The 18,352-nt window shown below is 37.1% G+C and overlaps 1 protein-coding gene across 2 annotated transcripts in view; it reads right to left on the bottom strand.

The window, feature by feature from the left end:
- LOC123871745 (putative inorganic phosphate cotransporter) overlaps positions 1 to 18,352 on the bottom strand; it is a 51,588-nt gene that overhangs the window by 3,748 nt on the left and 29,488 nt on the right. For both annotated transcript variants that reach the window (XM_045915684.1, XM_045915685.1), the window contains exons 2-5: positions 3,654 to 3,838; positions 1,056 to 1,295; positions 522 to 731; positions 162 to 326 (exon numbers count right to left, since the gene is read on the bottom strand). In XM_045915684.1, the coding sequence (XP_045771640.1) occupies positions 162 to 326; positions 522 to 731; positions 1,056 to 1,295; positions 3,654 to 3,838 (800 nt within the window). The remainder of the gene's footprint in view (positions 1 to 161; positions 327 to 521; positions 732 to 1,055; positions 1,296 to 3,653; positions 3,839 to 18,352) is intronic.

Below are 18,352 nucleotides of genomic sequence, written 5' to 3'. Positions count from 1 at the left end.
TTGCAATTCGCTCAATTTTGCAATTTTAGTCTGATTTCAAAACATTACTTAAAATCAACTTTCTATATGAATGTTTAAGGTAAACTTTACGATTTTAAGGTCTGCCTTTTTGGATCATTAAAACAGTTTTGGACTAAGATAATAGTTTCTTTTTTACATACCTGTGCGCAAACTAGAGCCCACAAGGGGACGGACATGAAAATTGCTTTCCATGGAATGGCTGAAGGTTGGCTGTTGTGATGCCTGCCGAGAGCTTCTTCCAAGTACTTCTTTTCTTTGTCCGAAATATAGGGATGTGATTCGGGGTCATTGTAACACAGCAACGCCTGGAAAATAAAAATGGATTTAACAGTCAATTTGCGATCGTCTAACTTAATTTTAATTGCATTTCACTGAAAGCAAAGTCAAAAAGTTTTACAATAGTGTAACATTTCTGCATGGCTTGGTAAAGCTCAGATTCTGAAAATCTTATTAGATATTATTGAGCGTAAAATACTGCGTATCTTAAAATACCTACTCACCCATAAAATAAACCACAGGATCCCGATGCTACCGAAGAGATAAAACACCGATTGCCATTCACCGGTCTCTTTGATAACAAGTCCTGAGAAATACGTCCCAGCAATGTTCCCAATTTGGGCACCTCCGAACACCAGCGATCCCATTCGTCCTCGCTCTGACACAGGGGCCCATCGAGCTAACATCGCGTTCAGGGCAGGAAATGTTGTACCCTAAAGAAATTTTAAGGACTTAGTTTAGTAATAAATTCGTCGTATTAACCAAGTTCGACTTAAATGATATTATGTTTAGCTATTGCCATTTTCTATCTGTACTCCACATACCAAAGGATAGATATAATCGCTTAAAATCAGTTTCCTTTGTCGATTTAGCGGACCTTAAGGGATTTTTTTCTTTTCCTTAAATAGGTGAACCTAATTAAATAATCACTGATGGTGGGCATCAATTTATGGAAGAAAGTTATCAATCGACATCATTTAAAGTAGTATTTGAATGGGCATTTGGAAAAATACGGAAAATGTATAATAATAATTTACCTCGCCCAAGCCTTCAAGAACTCGAAGTATGATAAGTCCTGTAGCGCCTCCCATGTTCACCGCCCATGGAGTCAGCAGCGTGAACACAGCAGTACTGAGCACGCCGAAGCCGAGGGAGTACTTCCCACCGAATCTTTCAGCCAACATGCCACCAGGCAAATGCGTTACTATGTAACCATAGTAAAATGCGCTGAGTATTATGCCTTGAGTTTCTTCGTCCCAATTGTATCCAGTTATTTCCTGTTAACAAATATATTTTTTTAACCACAATTTAAAACTAGACCCCTGCCTCATTTGAATGGTAGGTAAATATCAGATGGCTGGAAGTTAGATAACTTTTAAAAGGATGAAAACATTGACCATCAGGAGAGGTTTCCAGCAATAGTGGTGAGAGGGTATCGAAGTCGTCGACAATCTGTTCACAAAAATACATCATAGGATTCTACAGATAGGGTCTACCTGTGTTTTAAAATCATCATCTGCATCAATGTATGCCGTGTTACTTGCGCTGATTGCTATAAAATAACCCGAAGATAAAATCTGTGTAAATTTTGAAAAATTGATTGCAAAGTGGCACAGGTGCATCAGACGGAGGCATAACGGAGGTCTTCAAAAATTAGTTACCTACCTGGCAATTAATATTTTCGAGCTCGCATTAATATGATTGATGGTGCATTGTGATATCTGTATGGTTAGCTAAACTGTCTTGTCTATGATTCATCTTTTTATTCAATTTGGGTTCTATTGTCGATGTGCTACTACAATAAAACTGCCCATTAGATGGATGTGTTCAATTGTAGGTAGGTACATGATGGGCATCACATGTCAAGAATCTTGAAATTACTTACCCTTTTCTGTTTTTCCTAACTCCGTCAGAGCGAGGGTAGAGTGGAAGTCAATGGCAAGTTTTAGGCGTTTTCAATCTAAACTAATCTGAAGTGACCCACCACCTGCTCCAAACTCAATAGGTACAATCGAATAATAGGTATTTTTACTTACTTTAAAGGCTTTTCTGAAAGTGTACAGGTTAACCTCAATTAAGTAACCTTAAGGGCCTCAATAGCTCAACGGTTAGAGTGGACTGAATTCCGAAAGATCGGCGCGGGTGGTTCAAACCCCAGCCGTTGCACTAAATTGTCGTAGGTACCTACTTCTAGCACAAACTTTACGCTTAGATGAAGGGGAAAGGGGAATATCAATTGGCATGGCTAATATTTTTATTAAAAATAATACGAATTCCGGCCTACCTATTTCTGGATTTTGTTCTTCACCTTGCCTTTGTTTAATCAGGTATCTAGTATCTACATATTTAAAAAAGAACTTGTTAACTTCATGCTTAAAATAGATTGGCTCGCTGATCGTCTTTTTAATTAACTTTGAAATTAAAATAAAACAATTGAAACCGTGAAAGATTTTTAAATTGAACCGTTTTTATTATTCGCGTAAAGTGCGATTGATGATTGAGATTGCGATACTTTGTTTCGGTAAAGGATTAGTCACAGCGATCTTTTGCGGTCAAGGTCAAGTTGTGGCTTCCACTTTCAGATCAAATTGTTATTCGGCCGCATAGGTTTATGACCGCAAACTTGACCGCAAAACAAAGAGATCAAAACAAAACACGCGCTACATACGTACTCTAGATAGGTATATTGTGAAAGAGAACGTTTATATACTAAACGCAATAAAATTGCTTGCAGTTTTATTGCATTCTGACCTAACATTTTGATGTCTTAAAATCGTATCTAGATATCTACATGATATCCGTTCATTTGTACTATCTCTCGTAGAGTCTCGTAGTCTGGTGGCTGGTGCCCCGAACGTTTGTGTCCCACTGACATTTCGTCAAAGTAGAGGAAACATAAAATTTTATTCTGTCTTTAACCACAAGCAAAATCTTTTTTTTTTTAAATTAAGTAACACGATAACGAAGCAAGCTTTGCTAGTTTTGAAAATACTCTATGTCTAAGTTCATAGTGCATGAACGCCGTACTTATACCACTTACCTTCAACGTATTGCCGTAGTGTATCATCTTTAACCATGCCACCATCTTCGAGCCATGGTGACATGGATGAATCCATGTCACCATGGCTCGAACCATCTTCGTAGGTTTAAATGGCCGGTACCGCCTCACTATCTAGCTGTGTGGTATCTAGTTATATTCATAGAGTAAAGAATCATCTTGCTATGTATCTGTCTGCATGTGATATGTGCTATGTATCTTTAATTTCATCTACGTCACCAGGGTACGAGCCGTCTTCGTAGGCCGATGTCGCCGTGTGCTTCCTTATCATCTTTATGTTGGCTATGTTCATAGAGTATACCTACTTACCTAAGGAATTTTGCACACCTCGCTAACATCAGTCATTTCATCGATGTCACCAGGGTACGAACCGCCTTCGTATACCGATGTCTGTGCATGCCGCCTTATCATCTGTGTGTGATTCATAGAGAAAGAAATATAACACACCCTGCTGTCATCTACAACTTCATCAACGTCACCATGTCACGAGCCAATTTTGTAGGCCGATGTCACCGTGTGCTGCCTTATCATCTTTATGATGGCTATATGCATACAGTACCTAAGGAATTTTACACACCTTGCTTTCATCTGTCACTTCATCTACGTCACCAGGGCACGAGCCGACTTCGTAGGCCGAAGTCGCTGCGTGCCGCCTCACCATCTGTGTAATGGCTATGTTGAGGCACACACGCATCGTGTACGCGTTCGCTACGGCCAGGAAACCCATGATGGCCATCACCCATCGTTGCGGTATCACGAATACTGTTGAAAAAGAAAAAAAATATCACCAAGTAGTAAGTACTTTAGTACTTAAATATAATAAATACCAAGTAAGGTTGAGGTCGGTTAGGTAAGATTTCTCTCCCTGATAATTAGAATGAAAGTAAGATTTATTAATATTTCTTTTTAAATGATAGAAAATGCAACAGTCTAGCAACAGTATACTTTACGTAACTATATTATTAAAATAATTGCATCCTACATAATATTATGATTGCCAGCATTCGGCACTAAATAAAATCTAAAAGTGCAATTTTATAACACAGATACCTAGGTCCATTAATATTATTCCGTCAGAAGATCGATTGAAAATCTGTAATTATTACTATAATAATAATTACATAATATGTATTCAAATACCTACATCGGCGAAGCAACTACCCAGTTGGTTTAATGTGTTTTTACCTATCTAGTGATTTAAATTGAATTAAAAGATATCTTAATAATACCTATCTATAAAACAAATAGAACAATAATTAATTTTTATTATTTAGATAGAAGTTTGAAGACTTCTGGTTTTTATTTTTTATTCAGATACAAGTTAGCCCTTCAGTATTGAGGTGTAGACCGTGCGATACGGTCGCATCTGGTTGCATCGAGTGAGTTATTTCACTGTGATATTCGAAACCGGTTTGGCGGCTAGGTGCAGCGTGCTTTATGCACAAGCGGGTGTTCTAGCCGCCGTATTGAGTGAATGTAATATGCGTTACATTAAAAATGGCGAGCGCAGAATTGCATTCGGAAGCCGAAGCTGAGATGAACGACGAGTCGGAACGTATTAATGAAGACTTACCAGAGACGGACGGTTGGGAAGACTACAGGAGTTATGAGCAAAATAACGCGCGTAAGAAGAGACAACGGGAGACGGATGAAGAAGAATCGTGGACAGTGTATTCAAGGAATAAAAAACGAAATCGTAGACGAGTGTCGAAGGAAGAAGAAGAAGAAAAAGATAAAATTGAAGTATGTATAACTTGTAAAGATAAAATTCCCAAAAAAATAGAATTAGCGAGATGCCTTAAAGAAGAAAATATTACCAATATATATAAAGTCAAATATGTCTCACCTTACAAAATTTTTGTATTATTTGATGATGAAAACAGTGCTGAAAAATTAGTCACATCAAAGGTATTTCAAGAGAAGGGTTGGAAATGTTATAAATCGCAGGAGGTTTCTCTGTCATACGGCACCATAAGAGATATTGAAGTGGATGTTGATATAAAAGATATACAAACTAGTATTACGTCCGACATAGAAGTGGTCTCGATTAAAAGGCTGTTCCGAAGAGAAAGTGAAACATCTGATTGGGCTGAAAGTGAAACTATACGTCTTGGATTTAAAGGTTCCTCCTTACCACCATATATCTATATATATGGCATGAAAGTGAAGGTCGAACGCTACATATTTCAAGTCACGCAGTGTAGTAAGTGTTGGAGATATGGACACACTAAAAAATTCTGTCCGTCAAAAAAAATAGTCTGCCCTAAATGTACCGGCAATCATGATAACTGCGAGACTACCCATTTTAAATGTGTGAACTGCTTGGGGAGACATACAGCATTTTTGCGGACCTGTCCTGTGTATTGTAAAGAAAGACGTATAAGAGAGTTAATGGCCGAGTTCAATTGTACTTATAAACGAGCAAGTACTATTTATGTACCCCCTTCCTCAGTGCCATCCAAAATATCCATAGACGAGGATAATTTTCCTGCATTTACGACCCGAGAGGAACCAACCAAGCAACAAGAGACAAACCAACCAAAGCAGAATTCCAAAACATATGCAGAAGCTACGAAACCCACTTCAGGACCTAACAAATCCTCGAAATCTAATAGGCATAAAAGTGACAAAACCAATGCAAACACCGAATCGCGACAAAAGAAAAGATATCAGTCACGTAACACCATGGACTGGGATATGTCTTCAGATTCAGAGATATATACCCAAGAGATGCCCCACACTGCAAATACTACACAAGGAGATAGTCGCTCTAATAACAAAAGGAATGACCCGTCGCGATCATTTAAGCTATTAGTAGAAAAATTAAGAGACATCATATTTATGCGCAGTGTGACATTGAAAGACAAAATGATGCAGGCTTGTGAAGTAATATGGGAATGGACGGCTACATGGTTCAAGGATATAATTTCGGAATTACCAATACTAAAGAATATCTTCGCCTATGGGTAGAATAAAACTTAACATTATACAGTGGAATTGTAGAAGTTTGAAACCCAAATTGATTGAATTTGAACAACTGTTATTGCAAGAAAAAATACACATTGCCGTTCTCAGCGAAACATGGCTATCAACAAATATGGACATCAGGATAGCAGGCTACAATATCTATCGAAAAGACAGGGGTGATGGTTATGGAGGAGTTGCAATAATCACACATAAATCTATTAGTTCTCAGGTATGCCAGACTAGTTTAAATAATACAGAAATTGAATTTCTCCATGTCAAAATTCATAATTGTGAAAGTGTTGAAAATATTTGTGCCATATATTGTGCCCCATCAACAAGAACATCGCAAACCGATTGGGATGAACTGTTTTCATTAAATAGCCATAGAACTTTATTACTGGGTGACTTCAACGGACACCACTCGAACTGGTCAAACAAGATAGATTGTAGGGGAGCACAAATTTTTGAATCCCTTATTGAAAGTAGCTTTATAACACTTAACAATAGCAGTAAACCAACTAGAATAACATTAGTAAATGGGAATCTACAACAATCCTCCCCTGATCTATCCTTGTTATCGTCAGATATTGCGTTAAATTTCGAGTGGCAAACCACTAACGAATTACTAGGAAGTGATCATGTAGCTATTAAGTTGTCATTTAATTACTGTTTACCGGTTAATAATTTTATTAAAAAAAGGAATTTTAAAAATGCGAATTGGAAGTCTTATAGTTCAGAGTTAGAATCTTTATTAGCTGATTTAGTTATGCCATCAGAATTACAATATGCTTATAATCTATTTTTGGACTGTTTAAATAAAGCAGCTGATAAATACATCCCATATATTAAAATTAATCTGAGTCCAAATAATAATTTTGCGCCTAAGCCATACTGGAATATGATTGTCTCAAAATCTATTGCTGAACGTAGATTGGCGCTCGTAAATTTCAGAGCAAGCCCCACGCCAAATAATTTAGATACATTACAAAACAAAATTTCAACAGCCCAAAGAGTAATACGTAATTCTAAATCAAAATCATGGCAAAATTTTTGCGATTCAATTAGTGAAGTATCTTCAATAAATGAAATGTGGTTCCGCATGAAATGGTTAAAAGGACGATATTCAAAAAAAAATTTTATTGATAGAGACTGTGCTAATAATCTTCTTCGAAGTCTTACGCCTGACTATGTTGTAAACAAGCGTCCAAAGTTTTACTCGAACAACTCACATCTAGAAACCCCGATCTCTAGACAGGAGCTGGAGGTGGCCATAAAATCTAAAGATACTGCCCCGGGGTCAGATATGATTTCATATTCGATGATCAAAAACTTACCAGAACGTGGCAAAGACTGGTTGCTACGATTATATAATATGTGTCTAGAACATGGATCTGTTCCACAACAATGGCAAGAAATTAGTGTCCAACCAATCCCCAAACCAGGTCAAAATCAACAACCACAGGTAACATTACGACCTATTTCTTTAATATCTTGTATATGCAAAGTATTTCACTCGATTTTAAATACAAGACTTGAATGGTATTTTGAGAAATCTAACGTATTTTCTGCATACACGAGTGGCTTCAGGAAAGCGCGCTCGTGTCTAGATAACTTAAGTCAGCTAGTTATTGATATTGAAACCAATTTAGGCCGAAAGACTCCCACGGTTTGTTGCTTTATAGACATAGTGAGTGCATACAATAACGTAGATGTTGACAGCCTTCTGTACTCACTGGATTGCTACGGTATTGGATCGAAATTGTGTGGATATCTATGGAACTATTTGAATTATAGAACCATGAACGTAATAGGTGTAGACAAAATAAATGTAAGCAGACATTGTAGTCGTGGATTAGCCCAAGGAGACCCCCTATCTCCGTTATTGTTTAATGTAGTGACAGCACACATTTGTAAAAAAATTCATAATGTCTCGATTTCCCAATATGCTGATGACTTCGTGTTGTATGCGGCGAATAAAAATTTGGCTATGGCGGGAAATAAATTACAAGTTGCATTGGATTCATTTGGGATGTTAGTTCAAAATTTGGGCCTCGACGTTTCGCCGTATAAGAGTAAAATATGCATTTTTAACAGAAGTCATATTGGGAAATCGATCAATCTCAGAATTGGAAACCATCCTATGGAGGTTGTTGAGAATGTGAAATATCTAGGGCTGTGGTTGGATCGAAAACTAAAATGGAGTAAAAACATCAACGAAGTTAAACAAAAAGTTTTAAAGTTTTTAAATATATTTAAAGTGTTGGTTGGGCCTGGTTGGGGTATTCATCCTAAATGGTTGAGGAAAATATATATTTCTCTTATAAGGAGTAGACTTGACTATGCCAGTTTTTTATTTGATAACAGCGCACGATCACATTTGGCCAAATTAGACGTAATTCAAAACCAAGCTATGAGAGTTATTGGAGGATTTGTGAAAACCACCCCCATACATGTCATGGAAAGTGAATTATGCTTACCACCATTGACTGTACGTAGACAATATTTAGGTGGAAAGTTTTGGTTTAAAGCAGAGTCATCCAAAGAAAATAAAGTAATTGCCCTACTTAGCAGATGTGCAGCTGATTATCAAACTGCCTATTGGAGAAGTAAGAAAAAACCCCTATTAGTTTCAATACACTTAGAATATAAAGATATCTTCATACACTCCAGTACACAGTTAGAAATGTTTTCATTAAATACATGGATGTCTCAAATTAATGTTTCACAAAATGTAATTTCAATACTACCAGAAGTTCATAAAGCTAAACGTTTATATAACTCTGTTGACCTTAGGTTAAAGTGCGCTGAACATCTAAATTCTAAATACCCTGATTTTTATAAAATATTTACTGATGCATCAATTGATAATGACAGTATTGGCGTTGCTTTTTACGACCCACAGACAGAGACCAATATTAAATTAAAGATAAGCTCGAGAATATCCATTATGCACGCGGAACTGATTGGTATAGCCGAAGCTATGGCTTACATTCAGACGATAAATTATGATAAGTTTGTAATACTCTCGGATGCGAAAAGTGCATTGCAACATCTGGCTCGGTGTACCTCATCTATACGAGGAACACCGATAGCCTATACTATATTAGATCTCTTACAAAAATTAAAACAAAACCGAAATATAATATTACAATGGATTCCGTCACATATTGGTATTTCTGGCAACGAACGGGTTGACTCTTATGCAAAGCAAGCCTGTAATGACGGAATCGAAATGAGCATTGCGCCGTATTATACAGAATACATATACGTGGTCAAAAAACGTTGCAAACAGATTTGGCATGAATACTTTGATCAAAGGTCCAAACAAAAAGGAATTTGGTACAAGACGATCCAACCTCAGCCCTGTGATATATCTTGGATGTACGACTGTAATAAATTGTGCCGGCAGGACTTAGTAATCTCGTACAGACTTCGCTCCGGACACATTCCGTTAAACAAATTTGCATTTTTACTAAAAAAAGTATCTTCACCTTTTTGCCCAGACTGCCCAGGTGCAAGGGAAGACGTTTACCATATATTGACGGAATGTATCCGAAGTGAAGTGCCGGACAGGACGTTGGGACACGTCAATATTATTTTGACAAACCCAACGTCCGATGCAGCAAAAGATTTGTATAGGATGGTCCGTAAAAATTTAAGACGTAGAGTAAATAGATAATAGTATGTAGATATAGTTTTAAGTGTTAGAATAATATTAGTTAGAATAATGTTAGTTAGTGTTAGAATAAGATAATAGGGACCTACCAGAGCCACATGGTCACACTGGTGACCCAGCTCTCTAAATGGGAAAAAAAAAAAAAAAAAAAAAAAAAAAAAAGTTAGCCCTTGACTTCAAATCTCACCTGGTGGTAAGTGATGATGGAAGCGGGCAAACCTAGAAGGGGTATGGCAGGTTTATAATATACGGTATCGTACCGGAAGGCTAACTCGCTTGGTGGCACGGCTTTGCTGGTAGGGTGGTAACTAGCCTTGGCCGAAGCCTCCCACCATCGAGGTACCTAGTCGTTATAGGCAGGTATTATATTTTATTTATTGGAAATCTACTTGATGTTTTCTATCTACTCGTGAGTCGTGGGCTAAGAGGGCTTTCTTATTTATACATCTCAGTAAATATTTAAATAACTAGGTAACACATTAAGTAACTAAGCACATAGAGGAAAGCTAAAGGCATACAGGAACTGCTTTCACAGTTTTAGTAAAACCATAAAACACATATTAGTACCCGAAGTTAAATTCGTTATGTTATTAGGTATGCACTAGATGATGCCCGCTATTTCGTCTGCGTGGATTTAGATTTTTTTGGAATCTCAAGAGAACTCTTCGATTTTCCGGGATAAGCCTTAGGAACTATGTCCGTTTCCAAAATGCATCTCTTGTACCGAATTTTTTACGAATGTGCCTTTAAGAATCCCGTGGAATTTCCTTGAATACAGCCTAAGTCCGTCCCCGGGTGCAAGTTACCTATCTCTGTAGAACCAAACGTCAAAATCGGTGAAACGTATGGGGCGTGAAAGGTACCGGACAAAGACTGAGACTCACATCAACATATAATAAGTATTAGTATGGACGTGAGGATTCATCTCTGATATTCCTCAATGAATTGTGTTATCTTGACAGAAATCTAGAATATTAGCGCTTGCGCTGATACACGACGCACGTTCGCACCATTTGTGTAAAGAGCATTCGCAACATGCATATTTATTGTCGTACCTAATGTTAATACATTTATACGAACACGAGCTAAGTTCCGTCTTCCTCTTAAAACAAATACAAGACAAATCTAACGCATACCTATAAATTAACAACTTCCTTTGCCAGTTTGCGTATTAGTAGGTCCATGGCCAGTTCATCATTTTTAAGGTTTCATACTTCAAAAGGAAAAAGGAACATTTATAGGATCATTTCTGTCTGTCTGTCCGTCTGGTGTGCCTGTCAAGAAAAACTATAGGGTACCTACTTCCCGCTGACCTAGATTCTAGAATCATGAAATTTGGCAAGTAGGTAGACCTTATAGGTCTTATAGCACAAGTAAAAGGGAAAATCTGAAAACCGTGAATTTGTGGTTACATGATACATCACAATAAATATTAAAATGTGTTTATGAACCAATAAAATTAGTACCTAGGTACCTTATAGTTATTAGTTATGCATTGACTAACTAATTATATTATTATTTAGGTACAGGAAGTATTTATAGCTCCTTGGGTAAAATGGATGGGTTTATGGGTCCGTGGGGTAAATTAATGGAGTCCAATCAGCACTGACTCTACTGTATCAGCATTTCTTCAATGCGACCCTTCCAGCCCAATCTTGCTACAGACTTTATTTTAAAACACACGAGTATCAGATGGTAGAATTACCTATTGTTATGTAACAAGTTACAGCAGTTGTAACAGTTTGGAGCATTGCTATTGATTTTAGTTTCGTTGGCGAACTGAAACAATGGCTAATAATGGCATAAGTCTCTCTGTAACGTTTTATACTATGTAAGACGTAAGTATAACAAAATGTTCGTAAACTGAAAACGGTTAGGCTAATAAAGCTTAATTATCACCTGCCTGATCTTATAATGGTGTTAGGAAACAAATACCCACTTACAAGCGAGGTGTGTGAAATCCGCATTTGGCTAGTGTGCAGTGGACTACGACTAGCAGTGAGCTGGGGATTGGTTGTGATTGGGATGATGAGATGATACCCGCAACTTCGTCTACGTGGGTCGAGGTTTTTTTTAAATCTTGTGGGAACTCTTTAATTTTCCGGGATAAAAAATGAATAAAAAAAGGTAAATGTAGCCTATGTCCTAGTGCCCCGGGATATAGATTCTAGGTACCTAAGCCAACAGGTCTATATCTTCCATCAAAATCGGTTAATGGGTGAGCCGTGAAAATCTAGCACACAGACACAGATAGGTTTTTAAAAATCCTAAGGGATCTCTTTAATTTTCCGGGATAAAAGTACCCTATGTCCTATAGTGCCTCGGGATGTAGATTGTGGGTATGAACCTAAGCCAATAGCTCCATATCTTTCATCAAAATCGATTAGTGGATGAGCTGTGTAAATCTAGTACACAGATAGATAGACAGATATTCGCAAGATCTTAAATTCTCAATCACATAAAACAAGTAGGTAGGTAGATATGTATAATACCCGTAAGTAGGTTGATAGCTCCTCATCATAATAACTCGGTTTGTTATTATCTTCCGTTATATTCTAACAATAAAAGTTTATTATCAATTCGTAAGAGCAGTAACATAAAGGTTGCAAATTAACGAGATCGGATGCATCAGAGCTCACAGAAGGCCTAAGGAAAAGTACAAACTTTAGACATAGGTACCTACGCCGGAAAAAATAAGTACTTTATTAGCAAAGGGGCTGATGCGTGCTGATGCTTTTCTGGATATTTATTTATTTCACAACTTTGTAATTCTTCAATCACTGCGTTTTATTTCGAAAAAACAATGTATAACATCCAGTTTCCTTATTAAGTTTCCGGTTAATACGAAACCCATCACGAAGATAATAAGGAATTTAGCAAAGAAAAACCTCGTCCATGTCACAAATAATTACTGAGATCGGTTGGACAATAGCGAATAAGGCAGAGCGAAGGTACCTACTTACAGGGTGGCTATAAATTTTGTACTTAGTGATTTTTTTGTAAATCAAGTCTTCATCGTAGTCTCAAACGATGGACATCATCACTAGAAGTTTTTCGCAATCCATAGCTACATAATAAGATTTAATCTTTAAAAAAGAATATCTGTTTTAAAGCTTGTCTTAGGGGAAGTCTACTTATATAAGTAGGTAAGGTACCTATAGCAAAAAATGTACGTTTAAGACGGACCTTAGAAAAATCCTTGCTATTTCCGACATTACAAGGGCAGACATTCAAAAAATTATTAGTATTTTTATTAGATATAATATTTAGGAACAAACTCACTACTCGTAATTCATCAAATTAATAAAAATAACTTTTGTGGGAGTTGTTAAAAGGCAGTTTTGTAAACAACTGCAATTTCCTTTGATTAATTATATAATTATTTTCGGATCACCCTGTACAATTTAATTGTTAGCAAGTCCCCTATGACGTACGGTGTGCACTGTAGCATGTCAAGGCTGGGAGCGTTGCAGATATTGTCAAATCAATTGATCAAACACCCAATGGAATGACAGAGTTTTTATACATACTCATTGTAGTACAAAATTGTTGAAACACAATGTGAATGATCGGAGGTAACTAGTAACTACCGTAAAGCTCTCGAGGCTAGTAATAATTACCTATTCAAGTATTGTTGCTAATTATTATAATTACCTACTAAGAAGTTGCGTACATTACGTAAGTATGGATTGTATTGTGTATTGAATGGTACAGTCAAATCTTTTAGGATTAAAATTGTTGTTTGATTTCTTTATCGATCACAGTTTTGTTCTTGACCTGTCCGTATATTTGTTAATCGGATCTTGGCTGTTGGTACCTACCTATCCTACTTAACTATCGAACCGCAGCAAAAGTAATAAGCCGAAATCTGAATCATCATCATCATCAACCCATCGCCAGCTCACTACTGAGCACACCTCTCCTGTAAGAATGAGAAGGGCTTCGGCCAATATCTACCACGCTGGCTGACTAAATGAGGGTTAGGAACTTCACACAACTTTGAGAAAATCATGAAGAGTTCTCAGGCATTGCTTCACCGTTAAAGCAAGTAATTAATTTCCCGAAGAGTTAGAGGTCCGGAATCGAACCCTGATCCCCCGGATAGTAGACTGACGTTTTAACCTCTAGGTTTAATTAAGGATATCACCGCTTCTGAAGTCTTCATACAATATTGTTATGATTATTTAATTTGTAGGTAGGTCAAATAATATATGTAGACTTGTAGAGGGTAATCAGGAAGCAGGGATCGAGTGTGTGGAGTTTCTGCACATTCTAATTCCTCGGCACCTTCTTAATAGTCATCCTCGGATATTAGGGATCTCTTATTAAGAAAAGGAGGGCCTACATCGTTTTTTAGATTGACCATACCCATAGAGATAATTTATTACAAATCTTTGACCATACCGAAAATCGATCATAGCAACATAGGTATGTACTAATTCCTTTCACTCAAGAAAATAATGGTTTTAATCCGAACAATAGGCCTTTTATTTCACGGCCGTCATTTGTCATTGGAAGACCACAGAAATGGACGTAATATTTCCGTTTCATTAGGTACGTAGGTACTGCTTTGGAATATTAAGACAGTCGCGCCCGTTAAAATTCCCGTTGAGGAGAATCGAATTGTGGCTATGGTGTCTGAATGGTGGGGCAAAAGTTTAGGACACTCTGACTGGTTCCACTATCTTGTTTCATGTTTGGTTCTAGAAGTACCTACTTAACTGTCAGAAAAATCGTCGGTAGTGGAAGAAGTTGTGGTTGTCCGGGGCTATAGTAGTCCTTAGGTAGGATCCCTTTAAATTAAAAATCATTCTCAGTTTCCATCTAGGGGTTTCAGTCAAGCATCTCTCAGAAGTTAAAAACGCAATTTTTTTGCATCGCCATTGCGAACATAATATTTTGTACTTTCTAATTACTTGCTAGGTACATTTGAATTTGATATTTGGCTAACAGATATAAGAATTTAAATTGAAGAGAATTAAAAATTAAATAAGTTAAGTTAAATAAAATTCTCACCTAAGTAGATAATAGTTTAAAATAAATGAAAAATTAGAATTAGGTTCCTACATAATGCGTAAAATGTTACTATGTAGGTATAAAAATCTCAGTTTAAATAGTGAACAGTAGGTATGTGCTTTTAAGAAATAAACATCATTAAACCGAACTATAAGTTCATAATTTTAGGCTATAGGTACTTAATCGTCCATAACTCTACCACCACTGTTGCGGAATGCTGTTCCTTATATGAGTATCCCGACATTCCAAGAAGACGGGCTACCCTACACTCGGTCCGCCCGAATCATCAGTGTCGTTCGCCCATAATGATACACCACAAAAAAGTCGCAATGTGGAGAAACCGGGCACACTCCCGCCGACTTGATTACCTAAATTGGCATTGTTATTGAGAAACTCGTTAGAAGTGTTAGTTTTTGTCGATGTCCCCGCAGATTTCTATTGAACCGCGGTTGCATTCCGGCGTCGTACGATCCCGTCGGCCAATGGCGGTGCGGAACCAGTTGCCATCGGTAGACAGGCTGGCGTTCATTTTGCACCATTAAGCCTTGGACACATACAAAGCGCGACAGGGACTGCAAGCGGCAGGACATCACACTGGACTTCCACGTGCGTGATCCACGCGTAGATACGCGTGTACCTTTTTTTGTTAACCAGGGGAAAATTCCTTAAGATACTCGAAATCCTAGGCAAGACGTGCTTTGGCAGGATTTTTACCTACTAAAACCCTTTTAGGTGACCAAGCGACAACAATTTTTTTTTTATTCACAATCTACGCGAACTACAGTGTGAACATTTTCATACAGTTCTTTCAAGCTCTACCAGCCGTGTTGGATACGTACTTATTACGTGGACTCGCGCGGTGTGTGTGTTCACGTCTTTAGGAGTAAAAAATCTCACAAGTGACTAGCGGTATGTCGCTTGACAAAAAGTTGATATACGACATGTATGCACCTTCATGTTTCCCATACAAAATGTATGCGATTATTATGCAGAGATTAACGACGGTAGGCATCCGCGCAGTGTTCTTTTTGAGGGTTCTATGCCTCAAAAGTTAAAACGGAACCCTTATTGGATCACTTTGTTGTCTGTCTCTCTGTCCGTCTATCGTGTCTGTCAAGAAAACCTATAAGGTACCTAGGAAGGTACTTCTCGTTACTACCCGTACGAGAATCATGAAAGGCAGGTAGGTAGGTCAAGCACAAGTAAAAGAAAAATTCCGAAAACCGTGAACTTGTGGTTACATCAAAAAAAAATATTAAAATGTGTTCATGAGTAATTATTAGTATTTTCAATTTTTAAAGTCAGACAACTATACCAAGCGGGTATTACATGAAAGGGCTGTAGGTACACTCTAAAACAGATATTTATTTATTTTTATCCATAAAAGTTTTTGATTTATCGTGCAAAATGTCAGAAAAAATACTCGAGTACAAAACCCTCGATGCGCGAGTCTGACTATCACTCGGCCGGTTTTTTTTTTACTTATAGATATTATTCTGTGGATAGTTTTATTGAACTTTTTTCGAGCAAAATATACCTACTTACCTACTCAAATTTAAATCATCGAAATATAAATTTTTTGTAAGTAAATTAATTTATTGACTTCAGTAAAAATGTTAGCTCAGGTGTAGGCACACGGCGAACTCTATGAAGTTATGAATTTCAAGTTTGTTTGATCAGCCGTAGTGTAGAGAATAGAGCACGAAATGAGACCTTTTGTCGTTTTACAAATAAGTAAGTATTAAAATTAAAAGTACTTAGCAGTGTATTTATGCATTGCCGGCAATTGTGTAGGTACGTAGATGCTAGCAATTTAATAAGATGCAGAAAATAATTTAATTGAACCTACGTGGAAAAATTCAGTTTGCTAAAATCCCAGAAGTCTACGGTTTCGTACCTGGAGAAGCAAAATTTTACGCTATTTTTCATTTCGAATCTATAGTTTATATTTATTTTGTAACAAAATATATAGTATACATTACCTATTATTGTACTAATTTTAATGAAATATATAGTAAATTGCCTTACTTTATGTACTTTCTCCCTGGTCTACAATTAAAGAAATGCATGCCATCTACAGATGCCATCGTTACGTAGTAATGCGTAGATAGAATTAGAAATATTTACGTGGGAATCTAGCTTTTCCTTGTCATGTTGTATTAATTTATGGGTAATTTTCGCTATACATCGATGGTAATAGCCATAGTTCATAATATAATTATGTCTGTGGTAACTGATAATAGCGCGATGTATGATGAAACCAAACCACACCAAACTATGTAGACGATGTAGGCACGTGTGGATAATTAATGGACTTAACGCTGACTTCATTATGTAGGTACGTCAACGTGCGTAGATACGTCTACATAATTAGAACCTACAAGATTAACATAAGATACCTAAGTACCTACCCAACATAGAGTGGCCGGTAATGAGTGGCGGGAAGACGACGCGTGGCGTGGACTTATGATTCCTATCTAGAATATAGACCAAGTAACACAATTATGGCGTTATTTATGTCGCAGGTATATTGTCAAAGCCGTGATATTACAATCTCACTAGTGATATTATAACTAAACGGTAGATTGTCAATCGACTTCATTTCTTGCAATTTAAGGTTCTAATTTTAGTGTCATTATAATGTCACAGGGTCACTGCAGTGATATTGTAAGGCAATGATATTTTGACAATTTTGCTGGTCGTTAGATTATGAAGCCACCTCTGATTGGTCTGTTTCCGATATCGAAAACGATGGTTGAAAAGGAATTGACCAATCAGAACGCTTAACGTCTCCCACTGCCAACTTCACTCTTATACTTACCTAGATTTTTATAATGTCACTATAAAGACCCCGTGACATTAGGATGTCACAAAATCAGGCTGATAAAATGCAAGAAATGAAGTCGATTGACAATCTACCGTTTAATTACAATATCACTAGTGAGATTGTAATATCACGGCTTTAACAATATACCTGCGACATTTACTCAAACACTTCACAAGGCACATATAGCTACGAGGGCGCCATATCAGAAGTTAACGTGGTTAAACTTGTGGCTATATGGGATACCAACTTTACTTTTTAGTAGGTAGGTACACTGACGTATTCGCAAAAGCCATTGATGCCATTGATGTTTCGCTGCCACATGCGAAAACGTTGGTGAACTAACGCTGTTATTACACTGACGCATTTCTGTCCTTCCCGCTTCCATATAAATCTTGCCTCAAGACGTCACCAAATACCTAACCATTAGGCTAATTGTGTTGGTACTTAAATACCAGTACAGTTTGTAGGTAGGCATATACGTAGAACATAATTTTGGTAATATTGGGTATTGTTAAGCTAGTGCCCTTCACTGTAAGGCTTCGATTTGCCAAGCTATCATATAATTTTAAACCCATTTGAATCATGTGAGGCCTTCGCAAGTAAGCGGTGGGTAGGTAAACTTAAAACTAAAAATAAACAGAAGCAAGAGCAAAAGAAACCAAAAGTAGGACCTTATAACCAGTTCTAATAAGCTTAAGTGATAGGTATTGTGATTGTGGCAATGTGGAATGATGATCATAAAAATAATACCCGGCTGGAATAATGTTGTGACTTGTGGCCTATTTCTCAG

Source organism: Maniola jurtina, chromosome 14, assembly GCF_905333055.1.
Source record: "Maniola jurtina chromosome 14, ilManJurt1.1, whole genome shotgun sequence".
Lineage (NCBI taxonomy): Eukaryota > Metazoa > Arthropoda > Insecta > Lepidoptera > Nymphalidae > Maniola > Maniola jurtina.
The sequence above is the reverse complement of the archived record's forward strand: the minus strand, read 5'-3'. Positions and strand labels throughout refer to the sequence as shown.